The sequence below is a fragment of the Lepeophtheirus salmonis genome, chromosome 11 (assembly GCF_016086655.4).
Source record: "Lepeophtheirus salmonis chromosome 11, UVic_Lsal_1.4, whole genome shotgun sequence".
NCBI lineage: Eukaryota > Metazoa > Arthropoda > Copepoda > Siphonostomatoida > Caligidae > Lepeophtheirus > Lepeophtheirus salmonis.
Genome location: NC_052141.2, coordinates 21,645,274 through 21,672,696, shown reverse-complemented (window position 1 = coordinate 21,672,696; position 27,423 = coordinate 21,645,274). Strand labels below are relative to the sequence as shown.

At 32.3% G+C, this 27,423-nt stretch overlaps 1 protein-coding gene across 1 annotated transcript; it reads left to right on the top strand.

Annotated features, from left to right (window-relative positions):
* LOC121126255 (uncharacterized) lies at positions 1-25,826 on the top strand. Its single transcript, XM_040721577.2, has 5 exons — positions 1-291; positions 13,021-13,312; positions 13,367-13,622; positions 24,664-25,114; positions 25,175-25,826. Exons 1-4 carry the CDS (start codon positions 176-178, stop codon positions 25,029-25,031), a joined length of 1,032 nt encoding a protein of 343 aa, XP_040577511.1. The 5' UTR covers positions 1-175; the 3' UTR covers positions 25,032-25,114; positions 25,175-25,826.
* The last annotated feature ends 1,597 nt before the right edge of the window (positions 25,827-27,423 follow it).

The following is a 27,423-nucleotide window of genomic DNA, read 5'->3' as shown; positions in this document are numbered from 1 at the left end:
GTATGATATGAACCAACAATACTGTACATACCTTTTTTTTTCCTTCGAGAATGATATTTTTTATTAAGTAAGGAGGAAGTATCAGATATCTTTTTACGTTTGTAGATATTACATGTGTGTCTCTGTTAAACCCTTTCTACTTACGCAACACAACGTTTGAATACGACGACCAAACATGAATTCACATGGACTCATGAATCCTTGCATACTCTTATCCTTGACAAGTATTTTCTTCTCACTACAAACTCCTACTCATTCGTCATCCTCCAAAGAACACTTTCTTGAAACCAGGTGAGGAAATCAGGGGCGTCTATAGGTTGTAGCCTCCCTACCCCCACATTAAATACCTTAGCTTTTTAATAAAAAATTAGTATTTGATTTTTTTTCACAAAATATAATTTTAGAATTTTATCCAAATTTTTTTAATTTTTTCGATATCACAAAAAAAGACAATGTCCAAGAATCAAGCCCCCCTCAAAAAAATATATATACAATCCTGAGGACGCCCCTGAAACTGTTCGAACTGATACTCACTTTGATAGTATCTTACTTATTTAAATATGTGTCGATGGACATACAAAACTTGGTTTTATTAATTTAAAAGATCAAAATGTTGATTTTCTTCTTTAGTGCTTATAAATCAGAGGTTTCCAAACTTTTTTAGCTAATAGACCACTTGTCGACTTTTGTTTTCCATAGAGCCCCCATTGAACATATTAATTTTAAATGTAACCGCTTACATAGTGAGTTTCACTTTGATAGTATTCTGTTTTAGTTGGACAATTGTAATCAAAAATACAAAAGTCAAAATAATAGTAAGTTAATGATATGTACAAAAAATTATAAGAAAATAATGATTGAGTAATTAACAGGAAGTATCAGTTTGATCCTCTTAATGTAACAATTGGTTACCGTCTGCTTCAAATTAGTCAAGATTAATATCAATTATTTTATATCGACTTCATTTTTTTGTAAGAAGATGTGGGACAGCATTAAACCCCTTTCCACAAAGTAATGAAGATGGAAAAGCTATCAATAATATTTTTGCAATAGCCTCTAAAGTACTTAAGATAAGCGACATAGATGATTTTTTTAACCTAGCACTGCTGATACCTTATTCTGAAATGCGCTTTAAGTTCTTTGTTACAGTGTATGGTCATTTGTCATATTTATAGCATGCCATTTTTTATAGGTTAATTTTGCTGCATTTGTCTGCTTAGTAACTCCTGTTACATAATTACAATTCAAATATCTTAACAGGATTTAAAAGGAGGCCGAATTAACGACCATTATCGGATAATTTTGCCAAAACGTCGTGTTCTTTAAGGAGGACATTTTTTCTAAGCATGGCTTTCCTTTTGCATCTGCTTGAATAAATTATTTCTTGTGCTTCGCTGATGCGTCGATGCACATACAAAACTTGACTTTATTAATATTTTAGATCAAAATATTATTTTATTCTTTTAAGCATATATGTCTGATGTCTATGAAATTTTGTAGCTTATACCTTTCAATTTTTTTTAAAATTTCAAATTAGCCCCCCTCCCCCATTGAACTTTTTTAAACTTACACAATGATTCTCACTTTGATAGTATTCTATTTAAGTTTTATTAATACTTCTTTACAACGGTATATTCGACAGCTGCTACACACAGTGTGTAATTTCTACTTAAAAACCAGCACAAGTAAAAAAAAAAGAAGATTTTATTCTAACCAAATTATCCAATTTTAATAAAAAAAACAATATCTAATGAAACCATAATACAAAAATAAAAGATTACACAGAGAGAAAATCATTTTGTACAAATGAATTAAATCCCAAAGGGAAAATATCTTTTTTATAGAATTCAAAACTAATCTCAGTTTTTCTCACATTCATTTGATGTCTGAAATATCCGGGCCGTATAGTATATCGGGAAAATTATCGTTCAGAGTCATGTTTTAAACTTACAACAATCCCCAAATTAAAATTAGGTTTAATAAAACTGGGGTAAAAGTGTTTTTATGATTAAAAAGTGTTTGTATTGATTCTGAACTCGATTTATTTCCATTTTTAGGCTGGAAAATGATGAAAAATGACACTCTTCTTTAGACCCTTATAACTCATTTTTTATAGTTATTTTATAGTCTTATAGTTTTGGATTCTGCCCTCATAGATAAATTCGATTATTGTCGTCAATTCATTTGTACAAAATTACCCCTCTCCCCAATTGTTCCCGTGTGTAATTATTCAACATAATCATTTTTTGCGTCACTAACAGCCTCGACTCCACCTCAGAAAGGGAGCAGATCTTGATGGCTGTCTCTTTTTGTTGGATTCCGGAACTAGATCCTGTACATCAGCTGAGATTTTGGGTTACAACAGTATCTGTGGGTGATCAACTGTATTCCACAAAAAGAAGTCCATGGGAATTAGTTCGGATGGGCTTAAAGATCAGGCACATGGTCAAAAAAGTCAAAACATAATACTTACAACCAGATCAACGTTTTTTTGTTTTTTTTGTGGTGCAGAAGGCAGCAAAATCTTACTGCCACATCCACAGTCTTATAGTTTTTTCTTTACAGAAAAAGGACCTATCCACAGGTTTGAAAAGTTTTCAATCTCAACATTGTCTCGTCCGGCGTGGGTAGCAACAAGGAACCACCTTCCTTTTCCATAATTGTAGAATAAACAATTTGTCAATCGATGCCATTTTTTAAAATAACAGCAAACACTTTTGGCTTGCTAACAAAACAACAAACAACATTTTAACTGCGTTTGCGTTCATGTTTTGTTGTTAAACAACAGCCGCACGCTATATGTCCAACGGTTTTTCCGCAGATAGGAAAACTATCAGTGGACCCTTAGATGGGCCTGTCCCATGATTTGATGAGACTGATCGTGTAACGAATAACTACACGCTTAGTATAATTGTAGCCAACTTTATGCTTATGGCATTTTTGGTCGATTCATTGAGATACTTGTATATTTTATTAGGAATAACATACATAATTTAATTAAATACTTTGTCAATGAAAAGGAACAACATAATAGTTACTTGAATTCTATATAGTTCGGAACGGTTGCCAAAGTCTTTTATTTCGAGAATAATATTTGTATTACATATATAATGCAGATTTTCGTAATTTAGTCATTTTTCTTGAAGATAAAAACAGTTTGAGTTGTGTTGTGTGAGTCTTTATTGATTTAGTCCGGTCGTAGGACCGGTCCTATCAGTCCTTGGGAACGGTCTTTCAGAAAGTCAGTCCTTCGGACTGTCAGAACTAGAACTCATAAAAAGAAGAAATGCATTTGAGTGACGTCATCAAGGATCAAACTTTATCCGTTCTAGGACTGATATGCAGGACTGAACCGGACTTTATTGACAATGATCACCATGGGACTGTAGTATTCAGTCCTAAATAAAGATCGGCACAATAATATAGTCGATAATATTTATTGATCTTTTTTTGTAGTAATGCAATGAGTTTATCATAGTTTTTATTGTAACTCATTTGAATTGATATTTATATGAATTGAATTATAGATAGTTTTACAGTTTTAAATTTTATGGAATAAAAAGAAAGAAGCTTGAAATCAAATTGTGAAATGTTAAAATATCAGTAGCGTCTCTATTGAGTATTTTGTGGGGGTTCATGCCCCCAATTTTTAGATCAGATGTATAGGGAGTGAACTTTATATAACAATCAACTCAATTTTATAAGAAAATGATTTTCATCTTATTTAATTACAAGCCAATGCCTAATTAAGGCTTTAAAAAATATTATTAATTTTAATTATAAATATAATAATTCTTGGTGTCATTAATGTCCTTACCTTGACTACAGAAACAGGAGCAGGTCTTGCTGATAGTCTCCTCTGAAAGATTCGAGAAATTATACCAGAACCTGGGTGTTAGCTCGGATTTTGTATTGCAGAAGGGTCTGTTGGTATTTACTCAACTACTCTTCACAAAAAGAAGTCCTTGGATTTGAGGTGCAATGAGGTAGGTGGCTAAATTCTGACCTCATCTTGTAGTGAGTACGCTTTGCTATTGATTCATAATCACCTCCAGATTCTTGAAGTTCCTTCCTGACTATGTAGACAAAGGACCTATTCAGGTTGAAGAAGTTTACAATCTCAACTGTTTCTTGTCTGGTGCGGATCACGAAAAGGACACTCTTGGCTGTCGAGATAATGTATGACAGTTTGACAACATGAAAAACACGTAGTGTTGAATCCAAATGACCATTGTATCTGGACGGATGAATGTCTACTCTAGGGCATCACAACATTCTTAAGAAGGTCCAAGTTCATTGAGGAAGGCAGGCTTGATACTTTTGTCGAAAAATGTGAGTGCCATGACATTCCTGTCAATGGTGATCAAGCCATTCAGCGGGCATTCTTTGAGTTGTAGGCTGCGTCCAAGGTGAGGTTTGACTCATCACTGAATATTTTTATTATACCTGGATTTTATTTACAAAGTTGACGATGTTTCTTGCCTCTTTGCTCCTAATGTCCTTCATCTTCATGATAAGAAAGTGATGTAGGATTTTAAGACAAGATCGTTCTTGATGACCTTGGTCACAATCCTCCTTCCGATAGAACTCCTCTAAGCATTGAAATGACAGCATTTGCTTTGATTGACACCTTGAGCCCAGACAGGAAGAGGCCAGTCTGATATTTTGTTTGGTATGAACCACGTAGTAAAGCCACTTACACGTATTCAGTCTCTTGCAGATTTCTTGGGATTTTTTCGAATTTTATGATTGCTTTAGCATCGTTCCCGGCCTCAAATTTTTTTGCAATGTATTTACGTTAGTCCTCTTTTTGCATCCTGGTGAAACTGAACAGATTAAGTATAAAAACAAAAGCTGTTATATATGGACAGTACTTTCCGATTAAGTTAGACCTTAGACGCACTAGTAAACACTCTAGATTTGAAAGAAAAAAACAAACAAATTATTAATATTTTTTTGATTCTTCTGCCAACCCTTGCATATTTATATATATTACGGTTTACGGTATTTATAATTTATGGGGCTATGCCTCTACCCCACAAATGATGAAAGTTTGTAATGGCGAATAGATTGGCGGCTCCCGTTGATAAGGGCCGTTTTCATGGCAATTAATTTTTTTGGAAATAAATTTAAAATATAAAATTATTGTATAGAAATGTTAAATAATTAATTTAAAAAAACCCACGAAAATCCCTTATTTTTTAGGGGTTGGGGACTACAGCCCCTCCAATCCACCCCCTTTGGACGCCCCTGAGAATAATCACAAATGCTGAAAAGACTCTAAAGATTTGTTGTTGAGTTATTAGTGTAGATCGTTTTTGGACTTAGAGTAGAATTGAGGATTGAAAATGGAGAAATCCCTATATAAATTTTATTATTACAGAATGGAATTAGTGGATACTTCTTTCATCTTACAGCTGCATGCAGCTGATTTAATGGAAAAAATATCCTAGCTAAGCTGTTCTCTTGTTTAACATTCAAACTATCAAGGCTACCTTGCTACTTTTACAGTCTGGTCTATTCAAATCCGAGCACTAACAAATTAAATAATTAATTGAGGTAAAGTAATTTAAATGAATTCATATTTTCATATATTAAAGTATAAACAATTAGTTACGAAATAAAACAAACCTGAGATCTCTAGTTTACGTACAAGTCGAGAAAATGACATTTGAACGTGATTGACGAATTTTTCATTCACGCACTTCATGTAGTTGGTATCTCCAGGACTCAACACTGTCAGCATGTCCAAAAACGTTGGAGAGGAGGAAGGGGTATGTCAAAAAGGCCAAAATATACCGGGAAGCGTTAAAGAAAACATCACTTGCACATCCCCCCAAAGTGTATAAGGGCCCATACAAGAGATCTTGGGATTCCACACCAAACTGTCCCGTACCAACTATCAAATAACTTGGTGGAAGGAGCCTTGTGACACCAGAAATGAAGAAACTCAACTCTCCCGTCACAAAATTCTTTTGAATGAGTATTTGAGTTCATATGAACTCTTTTGACACTTTTGCCCCCCATACAGCCCTGATGCTAACCCTCTCCACTACAACTTTTGGGTGCATGTCGAGAGAAAGGCATGCAGTGTCCTTCATACAAACACCAAGGCCCTCGAAGCCACTGTCAGTCAGCACTGGGACGTCATAACAGAGGAATACATCTGCAGAAGGTGCCAGCCCTTCTGCAGCCGCCTGGAAGCTATCATTGCCGTTAAGGGCGTCTACATTAATGATTAAGAGAGCTCAGACGTACATCTATCTATAGTATTAATTTTGTTGAAATTCTAACTTTAATTATTAATCCAATTGTTCAGATTTTAATGACCCACTCCGTAACTATCAAAAAAGCTTATGACTTAGAACTCTAATTATATGTACGATAATAAAGGTGACCAGGTATCAAACTCATGCACATGGATTTAAGGAAAATAATTTATCCTGTGTGCGTTGTCATACGTGTAGTTGTGGAAAATAGGACAATGGACAAATGCAATACTTTTGTTGCTGCAACTAAATAGCGTTTTTTATTTTCCAAAGTTGTAAAAATTATTATTTAATTCTTGAGGAGATGAAATGAAAGTATAAAGTGAATAAAAAATTGCAAATTGATTTATTTTGTAGTTACAGTGAAGTCCTTGATGGACTCGCAGTAGAATTGAGGATCGAGATGGAAGTCCTTTCTCTTACAAAAGCTCACAACTAATCCAGGAGACCCACTTACATATTAATAGGAACTTCCGGCAGCCCATTTTTAAAGTAATTGGAGGCTATATTGAAAATTCTAAATGGACTCAACATATGTTACTTCATCTGCACAAAGTTTTGTTTCTAAAATAAAACTTTTTAAATTTCATATTTAAAGTGTCTGGTTTTCAATTACGCGCCCTTTATATGAACTAAATTTTCTCTTTGTCTTTATTTTTTTTCAGACTTTTTTATGTTGACGAACAATATTTAAATCTTTTATATTGATCCAAGTATTAATCTAATCTGGAAGAAAATGAAGGTTAAGATAAGACAATCCTTTCATGTTAAGTACCTTCATTATGGAGGAGTTACGCTTCTTGATTTTTTCAAAAAAACAAACTAAGCTCACTTGAGGCATGGATCTTAAATTCGTAAAGTAGACCTTTCATTTTTGTATCCAAGAGGAGTTTAATTAGAGTTCTTAGAGTTTTATTTGAAGATAAATATTCTGCTTCAAGTAGTAACCTTTTAACCGATTCTTAGAATTGGTAAATTTAAGAATGAATTTTCTTTTCCTTAGCAGTTATCATTATTAATTATTTCCTGAGTAGTGAACATCCTTTCCTCAATAGATTCAATTAGTTTTAAAACCTCATTGATCATCCGATTGTGCTGATAAAAGACGGAGTGTAACCCTGCGGATATATTGCGGAGTTATAATTGTAAGTCCTTTTTGGACACGGAGTAGAATTGGGGATCAACATTGGAGTAATTATAGGAAATGTCATAGTTCTTATATCCACAGCGCTTTCTTTGTGAATTATAGTTTTATTTTTGTTATAAAGTATTATCAGTTAGGGAATGGTTTTGGTTGACCACAAGACGGCGTCAATCTCTGTGACTTTGTTTACAAACTAATGCAAGTAAACAACGCTTATGTCTAATTGAAGGACGTTTGTTTTTACCTTTTGGATCCCTTTTCTACACTGTCTTTAACTTTTTTTAGAAGATAATATTTAAAATTATTCATATCATACGTGTAAATAATTGCTGAAGCAAAAAAAATAAATATTATTTTCCAAATAGATGGCTCTAGTAATGTGTATCTTGCGTTGTATAAGTGCTATCGATTTACGCTAATTGGCGTTAAAAAAATAACATTTTGTACTAGAAAAAACTTCCTCGACTATTTTATGATTGCTTGACTCAGGTCTATTTGAGTGCACGTCATAGATGGACATCAACCACTTGAAAAGACACCATATTTTATAGTTTTTCCTTTGAACGAGGCGAAAACGCAAACCAAGTGGCTGAAAATGTGAATAGGTCCATGGTCCTGGTACTGTAACAATTAATGACACACATTTTTGGTTCCGTTAATTCCGTTCCAATCATTTTGATGTCAAAGATGCACCACGCATTGGAAGGTGACTCGTCGAAAATGTGGATAAATTGAATGGAAATCGTCGAGTCATATAAGCACTGTTTTGATTGCCAAGATGATAAAAATTAATGAGAAATATTAATGATAATTAAATTAAGTACATTAAAAATGATGAATAATTTATGGATTTATATTTAATATACAAAACATAAAAATTATATCTTATGAATTGGAAAGAAGAATTGTGTTTTATATTATAAATTATCATTTTTACTAAAAATTAAACCTCCTATCCAAAATCTGCAATCAACAATAAAGAAATAATTCAATGATTTTGGCTGATGAACACAATTCGCCTTAAAGACTTTGATTTATTTTATGTGTTTCAGCGTTCCAAGACTCTGGATTGATTCGTTAGACCAGTTGCGTATAAACTTAACCTCTGTATCGAATCCACAACAGTCGATGCGGGAGTTCCTGATATTAAACACGGCATACCTTGCAGCAATAAATATCATTCTAAGGTCTCCTGTATCTACTTGTTCCTTGTCAGTAAGCCTCTTTGTGAAAAAAATTTGATGAAAATTGGGTTTATTTTTTAGGTCATTCGTTTTTTTTTTGGAATTGGTAGTATAAAGTATGATTTTCCTAAGCTGTTGTCATTGTTATTTCACTCCTGAGTAGTGAACTTCCTTTTCTAATACATTCAATTATATTCAAAACGAGATTGCATAGTCGTGCGCATAATAGCCGAAGATAAACTTTGAGGATTTGCCGAAGAGTTATAATTTGGTTATAAGCTGCTTATAGCTGTTGTAATGAAACGTCATGACAGCTAAGCTGCTTTCCTCCAAAAATTCTTCAAATTATCAAAGTACTCATGTTATCAGCAGTCTCTTTTTCTTTTTTAACATGACCAAAAAACACACGTTCCTCATCACTAGATATAGGCCTTTGCATTGCTCTTACTTTAGAAGTCACACCCTTATCAGAACCTTTTGATCCAAATAGATATTCTTTATATCTATTTTTAAATAGTTACCTTTCTGGAAAAAAGGACCCTTTATTTTTTCAAAGGGCTTTTATTTCAATTTTTTTAAAGTAACAATATAATTAATAGTAAAAATTCCCATTTTCATCCTATTTTCCCGGCTCTGATACTCCAGAGAAGGTGTCAACCACTTCCCCTGTCGAATCAGGTCTTCAAAAAGCTACCAATTAAGAGAATCATAGTATTTTTGTACTGGTGTGCGCGTCTAAAACTGAACACTCCTTTAAATTTTAGGCGTTTTTCCTTGTCTACAGGCTTGAGGGGTTGACGAGGGGTTCTCCTGTAGACCTTAAGGCCAAGATCTTTCTTAACTAGCCGGTCCATGGTCCTTCTGCTGACGTTAAACTCCCTGGAGAAGCCGCTGACGGTGACCTTGCCTATCTTGTCCTCGACATACTTTTTCACTGCAGCAACTATTTCGTCCGACCTTCGAGGCCTTGACTTGGATCTTGTGGTGGCCTCAGGAGTCCCTTGGGCTACCACGCTGTAAACGGTGGTGCGGGTGTAGCTCAGAACTTTGGCAATTTCAGTGAGAGTTTTTCCCCGTGCGGAAAGTTCCAAAATTGCGACTCGACGTCTCTCCATATTATGGGCTGTTGTTTCGCTATTGCCATTTAGATTTTGCTGAAGTTTTGTTTATAACTAGTCAAGACCCATGCTTCAAAGTATAAGCCGGTTTCAACTCAATAAAATCACGAATATGTGCATGGCGTGAAATTTAAAGGAGTGTTCAGTTGTAGACGCGCACACCTGTATGAGAAAAAAACAAAACGTACAAAATCTACAAAGCAAAACTAAGTCGCAGATATTTGATGACTAATAAAAAAAGGAACAAATAACAAGTAAAGGTGTATTAAGTTGTATAAATTACAACACAAACAAGTATTCATCCAATGGTAGGGAAACCCTCAATGCATTTACTTATTTAACTCCACAACAATATGAAAATCCTATCGATTAAGCAAACATCATAGTTTCTCCGAATAGCATAATTGTTTCCACTCTGTTTTAATGGTATTTTTAAAAGTAACAAAGAACGTTTCCTTTGTAATTATTTGTATAATATCCATAAATAAAATAAATGAATGTCTTACGTCGACATAAACACAATCATGAATAAAAATTAAGAAAATCCCAATTGATTTTTTTACTTCATATATATAACAATCAGTCAAATATTTGATAGATATATTTGAATAAGTTAATCACTCATTTATTATTCAAATTTGGAAGATGACCGTAGATACCCAAGAGTTTTAGCTATAGTTTAAAATATACATTTATATTAGCTCTTATATGACTCTTTTCAAAAAATAGGTGTAGTAAACAGAGATCCTTTGTCTTTCCAATAGATGATTGTATTAATGTGTATCTCGCGTTTTATGAGTGCAATCAGTTTACGCTAGATGGCGTTAGAAATATATGATGTACTACTTCAAAGATGGAGATGAGGAACGAGAAAATATCCCTTATTTGACAGTTTTTCTTGGAACAAGGTGAAAACGTAAGCCAGTTGGCTGACAATGGGAGTTTTGATGATGGTTTTGATACTGTAACGGTCAATCAAGCGAAATTTTTTTAAATGTTAATTTCGTTCGGGTAATTTTGATGCCAAAGAAGAACAACGGTTTGGAAGGCTAATTGTCGAAAATGTGGATAAAATAATAGAAACTGTCGAGTCTGACCATTATATAAGCACTGTTTTGAATACCCAGAATATAATCATTAAAAAAAAAAAAAGATTTATTTTATCACTTTTTCGTTCTATAATTATTCTGACTTAAAGTTCAATGTAGGACGTCTCCATAAGATTAATAAGAATAATTTATTGATAGAAATTGATAATAATTCGTCCAAGAATATAAATATAATTCACACTCAATTTTAGTACAGCATATATTAAAAATGTATTGTAATCGGAGTTGATTAATAGACTGAGGGATGAGGCCGGAGGCGATTACTATGTAAGGCATTACAACTTTTTGTCATGGTAAACATAATTAAAGGACATCGAAAATTCCTTAATTTTACGAATTCATCGATGTTAAAGAGTAAAGATGCAGGAGGAGACTGCAAGAGTTGGATTTTGCACCCTACCACTCCCATAAAGAGCATTCCTGAAAATTATTATTCTTTAATGATTCAGAGTATATACAAGAAAAAGTCGTTCTGGCTTGCACAATTATCTGTCGTCTAGCCTCATCCTTTAGTCAAGGGAACGACTCCGAGCCTCCCGACTTTAACATATTCCATAAGAGACAAATTCACAACCTACTCCACGTAATGAGACCTTCATTCTACTTTCATCATCCTACAAAGTGCTAATAGGTCCTCCTACTCTGATAATATAGTCTTTGTGTCATATGTCGTTTCTTCATTTCACCTAACAAAGTAATTTTATTAGTATTAAAAAATTGCAAAAATTGCCATTTCAACTTTTCGCTTATGCGGTCTTCAATTTCAAGATACAATGAGAAAGTATAATGTGTGGACAAACTTAAAAATGTACCAAAAATATTCGTGTTCATATAGGTTTCTTCATTATACTGGATTTTAGTATGATTGGACAGATTTTGCTGGGACTGTACTCAAAATAACCTAATAAATAATTTGTCTTTTGATTACTCATGAATGTTTTCATCAATTGATGTTACCTTAAATTTTCATCTATATAGTTATTTCATTTCAAACTATGGTTATGAATCGAAATTATACTAAAAAAAGTGGTTTAAAAAAAGGCTTTAAATGCCCTACCTACTGTGATTGAAAACTTTTATGATTATTTTCGTGTTCTATGGCTTAAATAGCAATAGTAGATGTGTATTTCAGTCAGTGGGTAACAATGTTATTGCATAGTCTACAAAACTTCCTAGTTGGGAAGTACTCGCCTCTTACCCACTGATTTGTCTTCATTTTTATGTTTATTTTCGGAGAAAAGGCTTCGTGATAGAATACCTAGTGGTAATAACCTGCTCAATATATTGATGTGTTTTTACTTTATATGGATTAAAATATTGTATATCTTAAATTAATAATTGATTGATATATGTATGTAGATTACCCTGTCATAGGTACATATAAAACATGAACAGTTCCCGAATTATATCAAATATAATTTCAATACAGTTGACATTCTGATAGACACCTTTCTACATATGTTCTCTGTACAAGTATCTATAATATTTAGCATTATGCATTCAGTTAGACACATTATTTAGATTCAATATTTGGATGTAACACGTTACTTTATATGTAATATTGTAGTTCACTTTGTATCAAGTAGAATAAGGAGACTACTTCGTACAAATAATAATTAGTATTTACCTAATGGCTTAAATGTTATTGTTTGGAGTTGGTACCTTTATATTTTTTGTAAGACCAAAGTAGTTGTAGACCGCAGTCTACAGCGAAATACTGGGATCAATTCTAGTATGTTAACTGATATATTGGGCATTTTGCTCATCATAACTCTTGTTTAATACTGATTTTGTATTAATTCATCACATATGTCTTGGGAAAAAGCAGGGGTTTCTGTGCCATTTAACTATTTGTACCTTCCAAGGGGCAAAGAGTCTTAATTATTTTCCTTCTTGAATATTTAACTTATTAATTATATCCTTTGGTGACTATTACTTCTCATTTACCATATTGTTTTCGTGTGTTTTGTTGCGACATGTATGTCAAACTCAACCATAAGACGTACAGTGCCAATTATGCTGTATTTTATATGACGCAAAGACGTTTTTATTTTTTTTGCCACCTTTAGTACATAAATTAAATTCTCTCAAATTATCAATTACTTAATAAATTGCGTGACTCAGCATTTCATGTCTATATTTTTCCTTTTGTTTTTCCCCTTGTGAATATAAACCATTATTTGTTCTTATTTACAGCCTGAATGCCACCCTCAACGACTCTGTCTCTTACTTTAAACTCCAACGTCTTAATGGCAGCTACCAAAGTATTCATTTTGGAAATTCTTACTCCATCCCAAAGAGTCCATCCCATCAACTCGAAGATTTAAGTTCCTCTGTTGCCGTCCTCATCATACTCGACAATTGGACGAATGAGACTTACACAATGATCCAATCTGAAATCATATGTGGATCCGGATTGGTGGAATGTCGAGAGAGTCCAAGGGCACTGAGTCCACTAACGAGTGAAATCTTTATGTTGGAAAATGGAGTAAGTTGTATACATAATTAATTATCCATTCTTTAACATTAAACCACTTCCCAGGGAGGTCTGAAGGGTGTCTGTGGCTCTTTTAGTTTCCTTTCCTCAAGTGACAATACCCATATTCATCTTATGTGGAGCGTTCCCTATAACTTAAATACTTATGACACCTATACAGGAGTTGGGGTTACGAATGAGGTACCTGTAGAAGAGGCAGAGACGTCTGTATTTCAAAGAATGTACTATGACTCGAATGATATGGTTAGTTTCTTCAAACGTGGGGTAGCTGGTGAGGTCATTGAATACTCTACGTGTTCATGTAAGTATATTTTAAAGCTAAACTTATGGGCTACAGTGAACGAGATAAAATCGTGAACTTTACTTTAATTCAATTAGGATTACTTTACGGGTAATATTTTAAAGTAATAGGTTGCGTTATTAAAAGTAGGGACTGTTCCGTTTAATACACAATAAAAAAACTTTCAAAAATAAGCAGTTGTGCGTATGGAGGCAAAGATGCAAAGGGTGGCTGATTTGCTCCAAGCCCCATGTGAGTGTTGATGAAATCATGAAGGTAATAAAATGCTCTCGGAATCTTTTTACAAGACTAAAATCTTTGTGAATTTATGTCAGAGCCTTGAAAGGTCACCTGGCAGCGGTAGATGCCGGAAAATTGGGATCATGGAGAACGTGGGAATCACCAGAAGTCTGGCCAAGTCGATGAAGCAGCCTGCCAATCCTCTTAATAATAGTGATGTGACTGTGAGGAGGTTTGTGTATAAATTTGGGAAGGCTTCTTATGTACGACACTATTCGGAACAACAACTAAGGACAACTGGGTCGAGAGATGGCAGAAATTTTTGACTTTGTTAAAGATTATTTGTTTTTATGGCCATCCTCCTCCCCATACTGTTCCGCCCTCGACTATGCCATTAAGGGTGTTGTCGAGAAGAGAGCCTGTGCTTCCCTCACCAAAATTTGGATGACCTCAAGGTCTCCATCAAGCAGCAGTGGGCAGTCATCTCAAAGGCCTACATCAATAAAATACTGTGGCACCTTTAGTTCTAGATTGGAGGCCGTGTTAGCAGCCAAAAGAAATCATTTAAAAATATATATTAGTAGAAAAGTTTTTGATAAAGCCTCAATGTTGTACTCCTTTTCAATCTTGTAATAGTTTATCATACTTACTTAATTATAAAAATGTCCATGATTTTACCTCATACACTGTACGTACAAAAATTCTTTTCTTTTCCTTTTTGGACCAAAAGAGGCTATTTTTTCTATTAGTTTAGGGTACAACCTCATAAGCCCCTTTTTTCAAAAGGAAATAAAACAAGTTTAATTAATAAAAAAAAAGTTTTACTTTTTTTTTCATAATGATACTTTACATTTAAAGTTTGGTTTATCACAGTTTTAATAGAAAGATGACTTCCTCCATAGTCCATATACTAAATAAATCAAACTTTAGTTTTTTTAACACCAGTGATGTTTTCATTTTTTTGTTTCTCCTTCAGTAACTTTTCATTCATAGACTTTTGAGGGCTAGTTATAAAAAGTTAAAAAATGCAAAAATTGAATGTGTAACTTAGGCATGACACCGGATATAATGTCATTAATTTTTAGCTTTCTAGCCTTATTATATGTTTCATTATTTGCCTTCAAAGATTTTTGCAAATTTAAAATTACGAAAATGAATTAAAAAATCGTTTTTTTAATATTAGAATTGAAGTAATTAATAGTTTTTCACAAATCGCACAAATAATAACTCAAGAGTTAAATTTCAAGTAGTTTAATTTTTTTAAATATTCTGTGTATCCATTTTTTTTTGCAATATTTATGTTCAAAGGCTCATGCACGTTCCTCAATATTCCAATAAGTGATAGCAACTGACTTTATTTCCAAGGAAACTTTAAAATCTTGACTCTAGAATGAAATTACACCCATCTCTCTACTACTTTATCAACCTGATTGTCATGTACTATAAAGTAGGAAGTTATGTTATCCCATCCAAGAATAGCTTGAAAAGAAAGAAATAATGGAATTAAAAGAATTGTCTAATTAAAATAGAAAAAAATAGTCTTTTAATTTGTCAAAAAGAGAAGGAAAATGTGGATGTTCCATTTTTAGAGTATTCCTTTGTATACATCGTTTTTAATGGTTTATAAGTAGTTCCGAGTTGGTAATTGTACAAACTAAGCGCAGAGGCTTATAACTTACCTAATTTGTTTTTACAGTTAAAGTACAATAAGTGGCGGAGTGGAAGGTATATTTTAGAGGGTGGTAAAAGTTAAAAGGGCACTATCATTGGGAACAAATTAAACAAAAAATCAGCATATATTTATTAGAAATTGTTACTTACGAAGAATATAAATTTCAAATTTGGGGGATATTTTTTTAAAGGTATTTTTTTAAATAAGTTATACACATATTAATAAAATTCGGATCACATTGAATGAAAAATGTTGAAAAAATGAGTTTTTTAACCCGTATTAACCCTTTGTATGTGCTACATTGTGTGCTAAATTGATATATTTTTTTGAAGGTGCTCATATACAGCTCCTTCTTAGTATTTTTAGTCAAAACAACTTTAAAATTATATCTAAAATTCTTGTGTATCTGCACTCATCCATGGATTTTCTAGATAAATTGAAGTCTATCGACGTCATTTTGCTTTCATTCCCTACTTGAGTCATGGATCCTTCTTGCTCGAGCCGAGACGAGAGAGGGAAATCCCATTGAGAATGGTCAATGTGTTTAAGGCCCTTCTGTGCGGTAAAATATTGTAATATAGCGTCTGTATGATAAATGTATTATTATGAATTTTTTTTTTGTTTTAAACATAAAATAACTTACAAAAATATGTATATGTATGAGAAAATTTGTTTGGATGCGAAGTAAAATCTTTTATATTTGTCAAAAAATGGTCAAATCGAAATTTGCATATAAATTTGAAAAAAAAAAAAATGTTTAGCACTAATTTTGGTGAAAAAAATAGTTAATATCATTCATTGGAATTGTAAAAAAGAATACAAAATTACCAATATTCTTTTGTACTTGGAAAAGTTATGATGTGGAAAAAATAGCCATGGATAAATGGTTCATTTTTAAAAATATTGCAAAAATTATGTAATAAATTGTTTAGGAAATTGAAAAAAGCAAGTAAGGTTTTGATTTACAATTTGTATGTCCAAAAAACAATGTTTTGTGACATTTTTTTACAATTAGAAAATGGACACTTTATGAAAAAGAGAGAGAAAAAAAAGAAAAAAATAATTTAGAAAATGACAATTATTCAGTTAAAAATCAATTTTTATTTGTCAAATTTATATGTAAACAAATTTCCAAATACATTTCTATATCTACGATCCAATATTGCATTTGAAATCAATCTTATTGTACCTGAAAAAAACAGAAAATGTAAATTCATTTTTCAACCATTTCTATTTTTGCCCATTACTTTTTTAATCTTGAGTATATTTATCAACGTCTTTATTCGTATATTTGTTTTTGAGACTTTAGTCACTTTTTTGATGAATAACTCAACCCCTAATCTAGTTTTCTTTGGGGTCCAAAAAACAATTTTTGTGCTTTGGTTATAGAATAAACCCCTTATATGGCTACCACCATCAAAAAAAAAAAAAAACACCCCGGAGACATTTTACAAAATATTTGACACAATGAGAATGTTACTACAGCTGTCAGACGTCAAAAAAGTGGTAGTTCAAAATGCAACCACTAGATGGGCCACCCCTTATTAAAAGATATTTGCAGGAAGTAATGAGTTTTTTATTTACAATTATAAAAATTAAAATTTTGTGTCCAAAAATATTCTTCAAATTATAGTTTGTAATAATAAAAATTCTAAAAAATACTAATATTTGTTGATGTTAAACTCAATATATTAATGTCTTATATAGCTGATATATTATCGTATATAATATATATAAAAATGACTCATTTGGAGAAAAGAAAAATCCCGTGTTTATTCCAGGTATGTAGAAGTTCCATGACTCATCCTGCAAATTTGAATACAAAGCGTATTATGGACAGAAATATGTTTGTTAAATATTGACCTGTGTGTAACTTAATATGTATATACATATTAAGTTAACAAAATATATTTAGATTTTCTTAATTTTTTGACAATTGATTTTAATTAAATTATCCCTAAATTATCAACAAGTCCTTTTTTATAGTTTTTATTTAGGTGTCGATGATGCCTCTGAGTAGTAGTGTTGTGAAAGTTGACTATCTAAACTCGAAATAGCTGTTGTTAAGCTGTTGTGAAAAATTGCCTACTATTAAATTAAGAAAAGTCCCGTAGTTGCATAACTCGTTTTTTTTAGAATATATAAAAATAAGCTCTTCAGCCTCAAAATAAATAAATTAATGAATTTACAGGTTTGATTCCTCGAAAATTTCTTGGTCACTTCGCTACTTTTATTGTGTCACACAACCCTTTTGCTAAAAAAATAACAGGGATCATCTGGTGGTGAGCCAAATAAGTCAATCACACCAACTGCTATTTACCACTTAAGTACTTCCAAACTATCGTTCTCATATTAATTCTCCACAATTTTTGAAATGAGTGTAGCAAGACAATCTCCCCCTATAACCCTGACCAATTAGAAATATATTGTAATATATATTTTTAGAATACGAAAATCCATCAGAGTATTTTATTCCATACTTAATTATAATACTGCTTATTAATATTTTATTAAAAGTGAAGGTATATATTCTGTTTTTCTACAGGGTCATTTCTCATAGTTACTCACATCTGATTAAATGAAACACCATAACAGCTAAGCTTCTCCCTCCTAAAAATCCTCAGTTTATCAAGATTAAAAAGTAGATTTTCAGTTTATTTCATTTTTAAATACAGGTAGGACATAGTTTATACAACTGAAGGCATATTAAATAATAATAAATTTTTATAAGACCATTAAAGACTCATTTTTTTTTATAGACTAAATTTTTCTAAATAGAGGAACTTGGAAAAAATGAGTTTGGTCTTACAAAAGTTAAAAGATTCTGAGATCAAAACTCAAAACTAATAGTTACCATAAGTTTTCTAAAATCTTTCTGTTTCTTTTTTAAGTTTTTGGAGGAAAGGTGAAGAGATATCTATCATCAGATTTATATGGTTTTTATTAATTTACTAGGTACAGTACCAGGCATTGTCCGGAGTATTAGGCGTCGGCTAAAGTACAAATTTTACTATAATAATATATAAGATAACTCAACAAGAATTACCTGCGTTAATCTCCTCTTATCATGAGCACAGTCCCACGTAATACTCACACCTTATATAAAGAGAAAAGTATGTCATTTATAATGGAATAACACCTTGTTACTTCTTCCTTTGGGGCCACGTGAAAGATAAGGTCTGCACCAAAAGCCCAGCGTCGATTCAAGACTCAAAGATGGACTGCTTGAAGTTTTTGAGGGGGTATACAACAGCCACTTTGCGATTTGGTGATGGAAAATTTCATAAAAAGGGTACGATCTTGTAAGCGTAGCTCTGGCATAAATTTGGATGTTAGTGTTTTCACTTATCAATGGCATCCCCCTTTACATTGAAATAAACATCCGGTCATTTATATAAAAAAAATGCCAATTTTTTTGAATATCTAAATAAACCTCTGTTTTGGAAAAAACCCTATAGTTTGATACTGTGTTGTGTTGTGGTTTTATTTTACATTTAAAAATGTTTTTAGGATGACCTGCTTTTTGAGAGTGGCTATTTATCAGGAAAGGTTTAATAAGGACCGGTATAGTGTAGAAACTTATTTGATTTAAGAGACTTACGAGTATATTTGACCCCGATTTTTCCCTTTTCAAATAAAATCTATCAATTTATTTTATTGTGAGGATTCATTTTGAATACTATATCAAAGTGTAGATACGAATAATTTGCTGAATATTACACACAATTTATTAAAAAAAAGTTCTAGCCTGCTTTTCTTTTGACGGGCCATATTTTTAGACTTTTTTTGTGTCTTTTTTCTCTCTATCTCTTTAATATATTTAGAATATATATTAATTCACTATAAATACATTTATTTTTAGTTAGGAATTAAGAATGGGTAATTTATGTAATTCCTTTTTTACATTTTATGTCCAATGACGTTCAACTGTTATAGTACAAAAGTTAGACATCGAACATATGTAAGCATTTTTTCGCACCATTAATGGATGTAAACATAAGTATAGATTAGAATCATACCAAATAAGCTTCAAAAATATCCGAGCAACACGTAAAACGGCAGAGGGCATGCAATCTCCTACGCCTACAAGTTGATCTCCCACAGCCACATCTCAACCGTAGACTCTGTTCTGAGCAGAAAAGATAATCTCTTCTTGTTTGAATCAAGAGTTCATGCCAAAAGAATCTTCAGGACCAAACTTCTAGCACAGGTAATGGTTTTGTGGCGCCGTGGAGTCCAAAGGCCAACGAGAAAATCAACACAAACGTCTACTACAAGGTTCACAGGGCCCATGTCTTGCCATAATTGAAGAGCACGTTTCCCAGGGACAACCATGTGTTTACCCAAGACGGTGCCTCGGCCCACACGTCTAATAAGGGTGCAGCATTTCTGCAGGGAGAACATGTCTGCCTACTGGTCGGCAGACTTCTATCCTTCCTCCTCACCCGACGTGAAGTGCTGGACATCGATTTTTTGTGAGTCGTAGAGGAATAGACGAACAAGACTTATCACGCGATTGTCGATGATCTGAAGGCCGTGATTACAGAGGAGAGGTACCACCTGTCCTCAGACTTCATCAAGGCCATCTGTGCTTATGTTCATCCCCGTATTGAAGCAATCATTCAGGATGGAGGGGACATATTTAATAAAAAGGATAGAAAATTATTGAATAACCAACTTTTGCTGCAAAAGATTACCATTAAAATTGCACAAGGTATAAACTTGTAGAAGTGAAAACAACTTTTAAATTATCTAAATTTGGTGTTATCAGCCTGCAGCCTTTCTGTTGCTCCTTTGAATCTGATGAAACTTGTGTAATTGAACATGCATCTCATTGTAACGACTCATAGATATTGATAGTACAAAGTATCAAAATTTAATTTCAAAAGGATTGAATTTCTAAGCAATTGCTTAGTTATATCATCTCATATAGACATGTTCACAAACAAAAGAACAATATCTCACGATTAAAACCAGTTTTTATGAGCAAACAGGGATCCATTTAAGAAATTAATGAACATTTTTAATTATTTATCTATTAATTGTCTATTTTTAAAATAATTAGGCATTAAATAGAGTTTTTAAATTTCCTTAAAACAATTGTTTTAATTCAACTCTTTCATTTGATAATCATTTTACAAACAGTAAAATAGCTTTTACTTGGCCTCACATAAAATAAAAGAACAAAATAATAAAATGAGCGTTTTATGTTATTTTTGATTAAACAAACACATATTTCATTCGAATATTACTTTAACTTATGATCTAAATTATTCAAATTAGGGGAACCGTTAAGATTTTCAAACTAGAGTGGACCCTTCAAGAATGTAACTACGTAAAACATTTAAAATTTGGAAGATGGGACATTTTGAAGTCACAAAAAGTCTGAAAGGGAAACGAGCACTCCCCCCTCTCCTCTAAACTAACTAAATTAAACATTCCTCAAATTGTGATGATGACCAGGCTAACTTTCAGTTTCTTTATGTGTTTAACATACAGGCGTTTCATAATATTTTAATCTCTGAAAATATGAATATTATGAAAGAGGTCCAACTTTTTGTAGTTGATACATGAATATATGTTTTTATTATTTTTTAAAGCTTTTATAATTATTCTTATATTATTGGAGAGAGAACTTATAATTTATATATGTATATAAGTAATCAAGGAGAATTTTTCATATAATTATCAGTTATTGTTGGTCTCGGAGTAGAATTGAGGATCGGCATCAGAGTAATTTCTACAATAATCATTGCTAAATCTACATGGGATTAGTATTGATTTCTTTAATTTCATAGCTGCTCATATCTAATTTAATGATACGTCTCGTCAGCTGAATTGCTTTTCTACTAAAAAAAACTCAAATTATAAGCTAGACCACGTTAATTTTCTTTCTTTGACACATCGGATCTAGCTAAATTTTACTGTTTGAGTAATTCCATACTTCTAAATAAAAACAGGAGTAATTAGATGTTATACTTGTTACTCTCACAAATACTTTTCGCTTGCTAACAATCTCATTATTAGAGTTGTCAATCCAAAGAATTTTTTTGTAACTGGGTTTTGTTGTTGGCAACCTGAACAGTGTTTTTATGGGTCTTTATTTAATAATGAAATAAAATCGGAAATGTCGTTTAATAAAATACGAGTACATCATCCTTTTTGCTATTTATTAAATGCAGATGTCTGTGTGTGTGTGTTTGGGAATCACGCTGAAACAATTCACTCAATATGGCCGCCCTCAGCAGCAATCATAGCCTCCACGCGGTGGCGGAAATCCTCCTTGCATGAGTTGATTAGGAACTTCTCAGACAAGTTGTTCCACTCCTTTACAATGGTGGCCTTCAGGGTGGAGTCCACGTTCGGATGAGATATTCGGTTAGTCTCCTTCCCATAAGTGCACCACACAGCAAAGTCTGTCGGGTTCAAATCCGGAGAAGATGATGGTCACATGTCCTTCTGCCAAAAATCAGTCATGTTGTCGGTACAGAACTTCTGGCATTTGGCCAATGTGTGTGAAGGTGGACCAGATAGTTGAATTTGAATATTTTTCTTCACTAGCCTTTATAATCTCCTTTTAAAAAAACCAAGAAGAGTTCATAATTAATTTTACTTTCTTAATGTCAAGGCAACGCCGGAAAAACTTACTGAATCTTCTTACAAAACAAGCTACAAAGATATTTAAAAACACGACCATACAGCAAAAATAATTCTTAAAATTTTACATTCTCTTTTTTTTGTTTTATATTAAGCAGAAGATTTCTAAATTAATTTTAATTTTTTAATGTCCCTAGTAACGGCTGGAAAACCTACTCTAGTGAACAATATATTTGAAAATATATTCTCAAAGTTTTTTGTAGATTACAAAAGTACTCCAAAAATATATATAATAAGTATTCATGATAAAAGAACGCAATAATTAAAACCACGACTAAGTTCTAAAAGTTTATTTGTCAAAAAAAAAAAAAAAAAAAAAAAAAAAGAAGTTTAAGATGTACATAAAAGAGAGTATTTTGAATTGACCTATTTTTATGCATGTTTAAGAATTTGATAATACAATTTAAAATAGTTATATACTCCACAGACTGTAGATTTGTCCGGAAAATAACCGTTAATATCAACATACGGTTTCATTTTCTGAAACTGTAATCATTATTATTTCATTCTTGAGGAGAGAACATCTAAGTATAAAGTGTAACCGCGTTTTACTTTTGTGTTCATGAATGATGGTGAGTAACGCCAGGAAATTATATAAGTGTAAGTCTTTGTTCGACATGAAGATGTCTTTACAACATACGGAGTGGGATTTGTGTGTATTTACTTCGTTTCCCAGCTACTCGTTGTTAATTTTATAAAACGTCATGAAAGCTAAGCAGCTCTTCCCTGAACAATTCCTGAAATTGTCCCCCTGTTAATTATTGGTTTCTTTTTTAATATACTACAAATGCTTACAATTAACCCATCTACTCATCCGTCAAAAAATCATATTAAAAAAAAAAAAACTATTGAAAACTTGTCAGCAAAAAATATTTTTTGAATTTAGGTTCCACTTATTAACTTAAAAATAGTTTAACTTATTTTAGTCATGGTCATACGCGTAATTCAACAGTTTATATACATAAGTACCTCAATCAATCTTTTATTGTATATTATGACATATATATTTTTATTTTTACTGTTTTTTGTGAACCGAGTTTAAAAAAATATGAAACACTTGTATGTTAAAAAAACCAAAAAAAATCGTAGTTATCCTGACAATTTGAAGAATTTTTGGGAGGAGAGTTGTTTTGCTGTCGTGACGTTTATTTAAATTAGCTACAAGCACTAACTCTACTCCGGGGTTAGCAATGATATAGGAAGGAATTAAATATTGACCAGTGGCACCATCTCATAGTCATGATCTTAGTCGATGCTTGAAGAAATATAAGAATTGATAAACATAAATAAATATTTGAATAGTAAAGACTAAAAGTAAATATAAAACAAAAATAAGCAGCAAATATGTCATGTTGAAAAATTGATGGTGGTGAAAATACTTGCGACAAATTGATCAGTCACTTTCTTCTTCATATATCTATGAATAATAAACTTCAACATAAAATATCAAAGCACTTGGAATTCTTAAACCTTAATTCAGTTGTAGTGTTGAGAATCGGTTGAGTCTGAAATATTTTTGTATATCGAAATTTCGGTCCAGACCGCGATCTCAAACCCTAGGTGGAAATTTAATCGTTTTCAAATCCATAACCTATTTTCTCACCCCTACAAATTGATGTGTTGTACAAATATTATTTATGCAAACACTTTCGGTTGATAATACGTTATTGTTAAAATGTTTACAATTTTGAAAAACAACTGACATTATCAACTATTTATGTTTAGACTCGATCTAGACCGATTAGTAAATGAGACCAATTTTTTTTTGTAGGACATAGTTAGAGTGAACTTTTCTTTGAGAATAGTGCAGAAATAACTTTGTAAAAGGACTGAATTAGTTTGGTTCACCAAAAATCATGCCAGCTTCAGATCCGGTTATGATTTTCAGACCTAAGCCCAACACTAGTACCTGCATGGACATTTTGGCCTAGTACATCCATTAAGTACCACTTTTCTGAGGCAAAAAAGTTAGCAGCAACATTAATGGAGGCAAAATGTTCGGGGTAAAATTACTCAGAGCCTGTTTAAAGATATTAATACTTAATTACCTACTATTAAATAATTAATCATTCTCCGAACTTTTTGAATAATTTCATTTTGTTCCTTTTTCACACTACTTTTTAGATAAAAGCATTATACATTTAATAAAGATTGCCAATTGTATAATTAAACAACACTTATATTACTTGGATATGGTGATCGAAATATTGATTAATGCCCAAACCGACAATTTTTTGGAAGATGATTTCATTCTCAATCAAAATGTACTAATTATTTTTCCTGAAAAATGAGTCCCTGAACATTCCAAAATATTTCATTGAGCCAGCGAGTAATTATTTGTCTTGAAGGTGGGAAAGGCTTACAAATGGATGCTCAGATATGTTCAACGATTAATTTTAAATGCCTCAATATTAAAATAGATAGATGCGTAATTGTTAAATAATTTGAAGAATCTCACTTTCTAAGTTTGTTCATTTTTTTTTTTTTTCATAGTAATCATCAAAAGCTACATTCAACCCAACAATTACAAGCCTATAATGAGTGTTTCTATTACTCCCAATGAGCGCTTCGAATTCGATATGGAAGAAGATAATGAAGGCAATTCCCAACTTCCGGTCCAAGAGTCTTTGATACAAGGAAAGAATGATGTCGATAGAGGTTATTCCGGGTCCTTCAATGAGTCGGAACGTAGTCATCATAAGAGAAGAAATTTTTCTATTCTTGAAGAAGAAATTAATTCTGATACACAGAATGAAACTCAGAGCTCACTGGGGGAAAATGATGCTCCTGGAAATGGGTTTACTCTTGGAGGGATAGTTTTAACTATTTTTTTATTTATCCTTGGGCAGAGTTTTTCCTAAAACCTAATTGGATGAAAAAGGCTGTTCTTGATGTTCATAGAAAATAAAGATTTTAATTCTTTATTTAAAAAAAATCGTCATAGGTAAGTGTTGATAAGTTTGCCTGTTACCAATAGATAAATTCCTTTGTCTTTTCTTTTTAGTCTACATTCTGTTCGATTTACACCAGAGTTGTGGATTTGGATATTTTTATGTGACTGCAAATCCAACATGACTTATGTTAATTATTCGATTCTGAATCCAACTTTGCCTTCCATTTTTGGAATTATTTGACTCCAACACCATCTATTTAAAATTATTGTCCAATCTAGGTTTGCTACATCATGGAACTCGAGATACCTGGAATAAAAACTGCATTTACCTTTTTTCCACATAAGTCATTTAACAACTAATTATTTAATAAAACCTGTCAATTTTTTATCATCTTATTGTGACAGTCAAATATGCTGCTCACCCAACAAGTTAATCAGAATAATTTGCCAATAGGAATGGACGATATTTTGTTGAAGACTACAATGGGTATTTAATCTCAATTTTAGGTAAACGTTATTGTAGCTTGTTTTTGTGTTGACGGGCCAGATGAGTAAATTTTAGTGCCCCTACACTTCAGACTTACAAATGATTGCTTTTTCTTTCTTTAACCAATCTCTTTTATCTGTTGTACAAAATAAATATTTTTCTTTGTTCGATTTGGCGCTCACTTTAGACCCCATTTTTTCTCTTTTATTTTTTTATTTTATTTGAAATTCAAAATCTTTTTTAGAAATAAAAATATCAATTTGTTTTCTCTTATTTGAATCAATGATTGTAAGCAGTGTTCTGTCAGTCATATTTATTCCGTCCCGTCTAGTCTTAGGACCGATCCTATCCGTCATGGGGACTAATCAATAAGACACGCAGTCCTTCGGAATTTCAGTACTAGAACTGATTAAAAAAAAGGAATACAGTTTAATGACATCATCAAGGAACGAACTTTATAAGTTTTAGGACTGACATGAAGGACTGAACTGAATCTGGCCTAGACTAAACCTGACGGGAATAGAGTATTTATTCTAAATAAGGACTGATACCACACTAAGTTCAAGTATATTATCCCCAGCTAACAAGAAGGATCTATGAATCAAGTCGGAAAAAAAAGAAAAACAAAATGATGTCGACAAACTTCCATGTATTAAGAAATTCCATGGGCATATCAAACAATATAGACCTTAATTCGAGGATACAGTCGTTCATTAAGTAACTTCTCCTCCATCTTGTTGCTGGATCTACTTTTGTACCCTTCTTGGCTCTTCATTCCTTAATATTATCAACTTTAGGAGTGTATGTTACGTCATAATACACTAATAGAATACGGAATAAGTTCGTCTTATTGAACATTTCTTAAGCTCTTCCAACTCCATGTAATTTAGAATTACACAACTCAAAGTTCAACATAACTATGTTTAATTATACGAATCCGACTACGGCTCCACAATCCTTATTTAGACACATACGCAGAACAGGAAATAAATTATACAAATAAAAGAACTTGACGACTAGAAGTGAGGGAAAAAATGATATGTCCTCTCCTTAAAATCAAAGTCTACATAATACGTCTTGGAGTGCTCTATAACTTTAACCACTGTATTTCAACTCTGAAACCCTGCTTTTGATGACATTAATAATAAAGATTAACAATATACATAAATATATTCAGATCAAATAAAGTATTTAAATATTAAAAATGTCCTTATTCTCTAGCACGACGTTATTTCTATTGTATCACTCAATCTTTCCTCCGAAAAGAAACAGAAAATGGAGACAGTTCGTAACAATGCAAATATTCTTCAATGATTGTTTGAAATTGTTTATAGCTACACAATAGATCATTATAGTTCAATCAATCAACGTTCATAACCTACATTCTATTAAAATATGTAATCTGTTCATCTATACATGATATGCAAAAAGTACTTTGTATATTTGCGCCTGCTAAACCCATAGGTAGTACATGCCTATAAATCCTTTATAAACACAGGAAACGCAACGCCTCGTGTGATGATTGATGTGATTTCTCAGCCTCCCACGCGCTCGTAAAGAGACGAGACGAATAATGAAAAAATACACAAAAGAGATTAATATATATAAAATCAAATATATTCCATCCTTCTTTCCTAGATGAACTGGTTATAGAGCCCTATTGTTTACATACATGATGATTGTTTGATGGATAAAAGGATTACATTTATTGAAAAAACGATGAAAGAACGAATATTATTCCAAAAGAAAGTATTAATTTTGGATATAACGAAAGTACGTTTGCCCGGTGTTGCCGGGGATATCAAGAGACTAAAATTAATCAATAACTCTTCTAGCCATCATTGGAGGAAGATATGCTCAGTATGAAGCTCTA

Excerpts from the sequence above, each read along its gene's own strand:
- LOC121126255 (XM_040721577.2), top strand. The coding sequence starts at position 176 with ATGAATTCACATGGACTCATGAATCCTTGCATACTCTTATCCTTGACA. Across the intron at positions 292-13,020 it reads GAACACTTTCTTGAAACCAG|CCTGAATGCCACCCTCAACG; the intron begins GTGAGGAAATCA and ends TCTTATTTACAG. Across the intron at positions 13,623-24,663 it reads TGAATACTCTACGTGTTCAT|TAATCATCAAAAGCTACATT; the intron begins GTAAGTATATTT and ends TTTTTTTCATAG.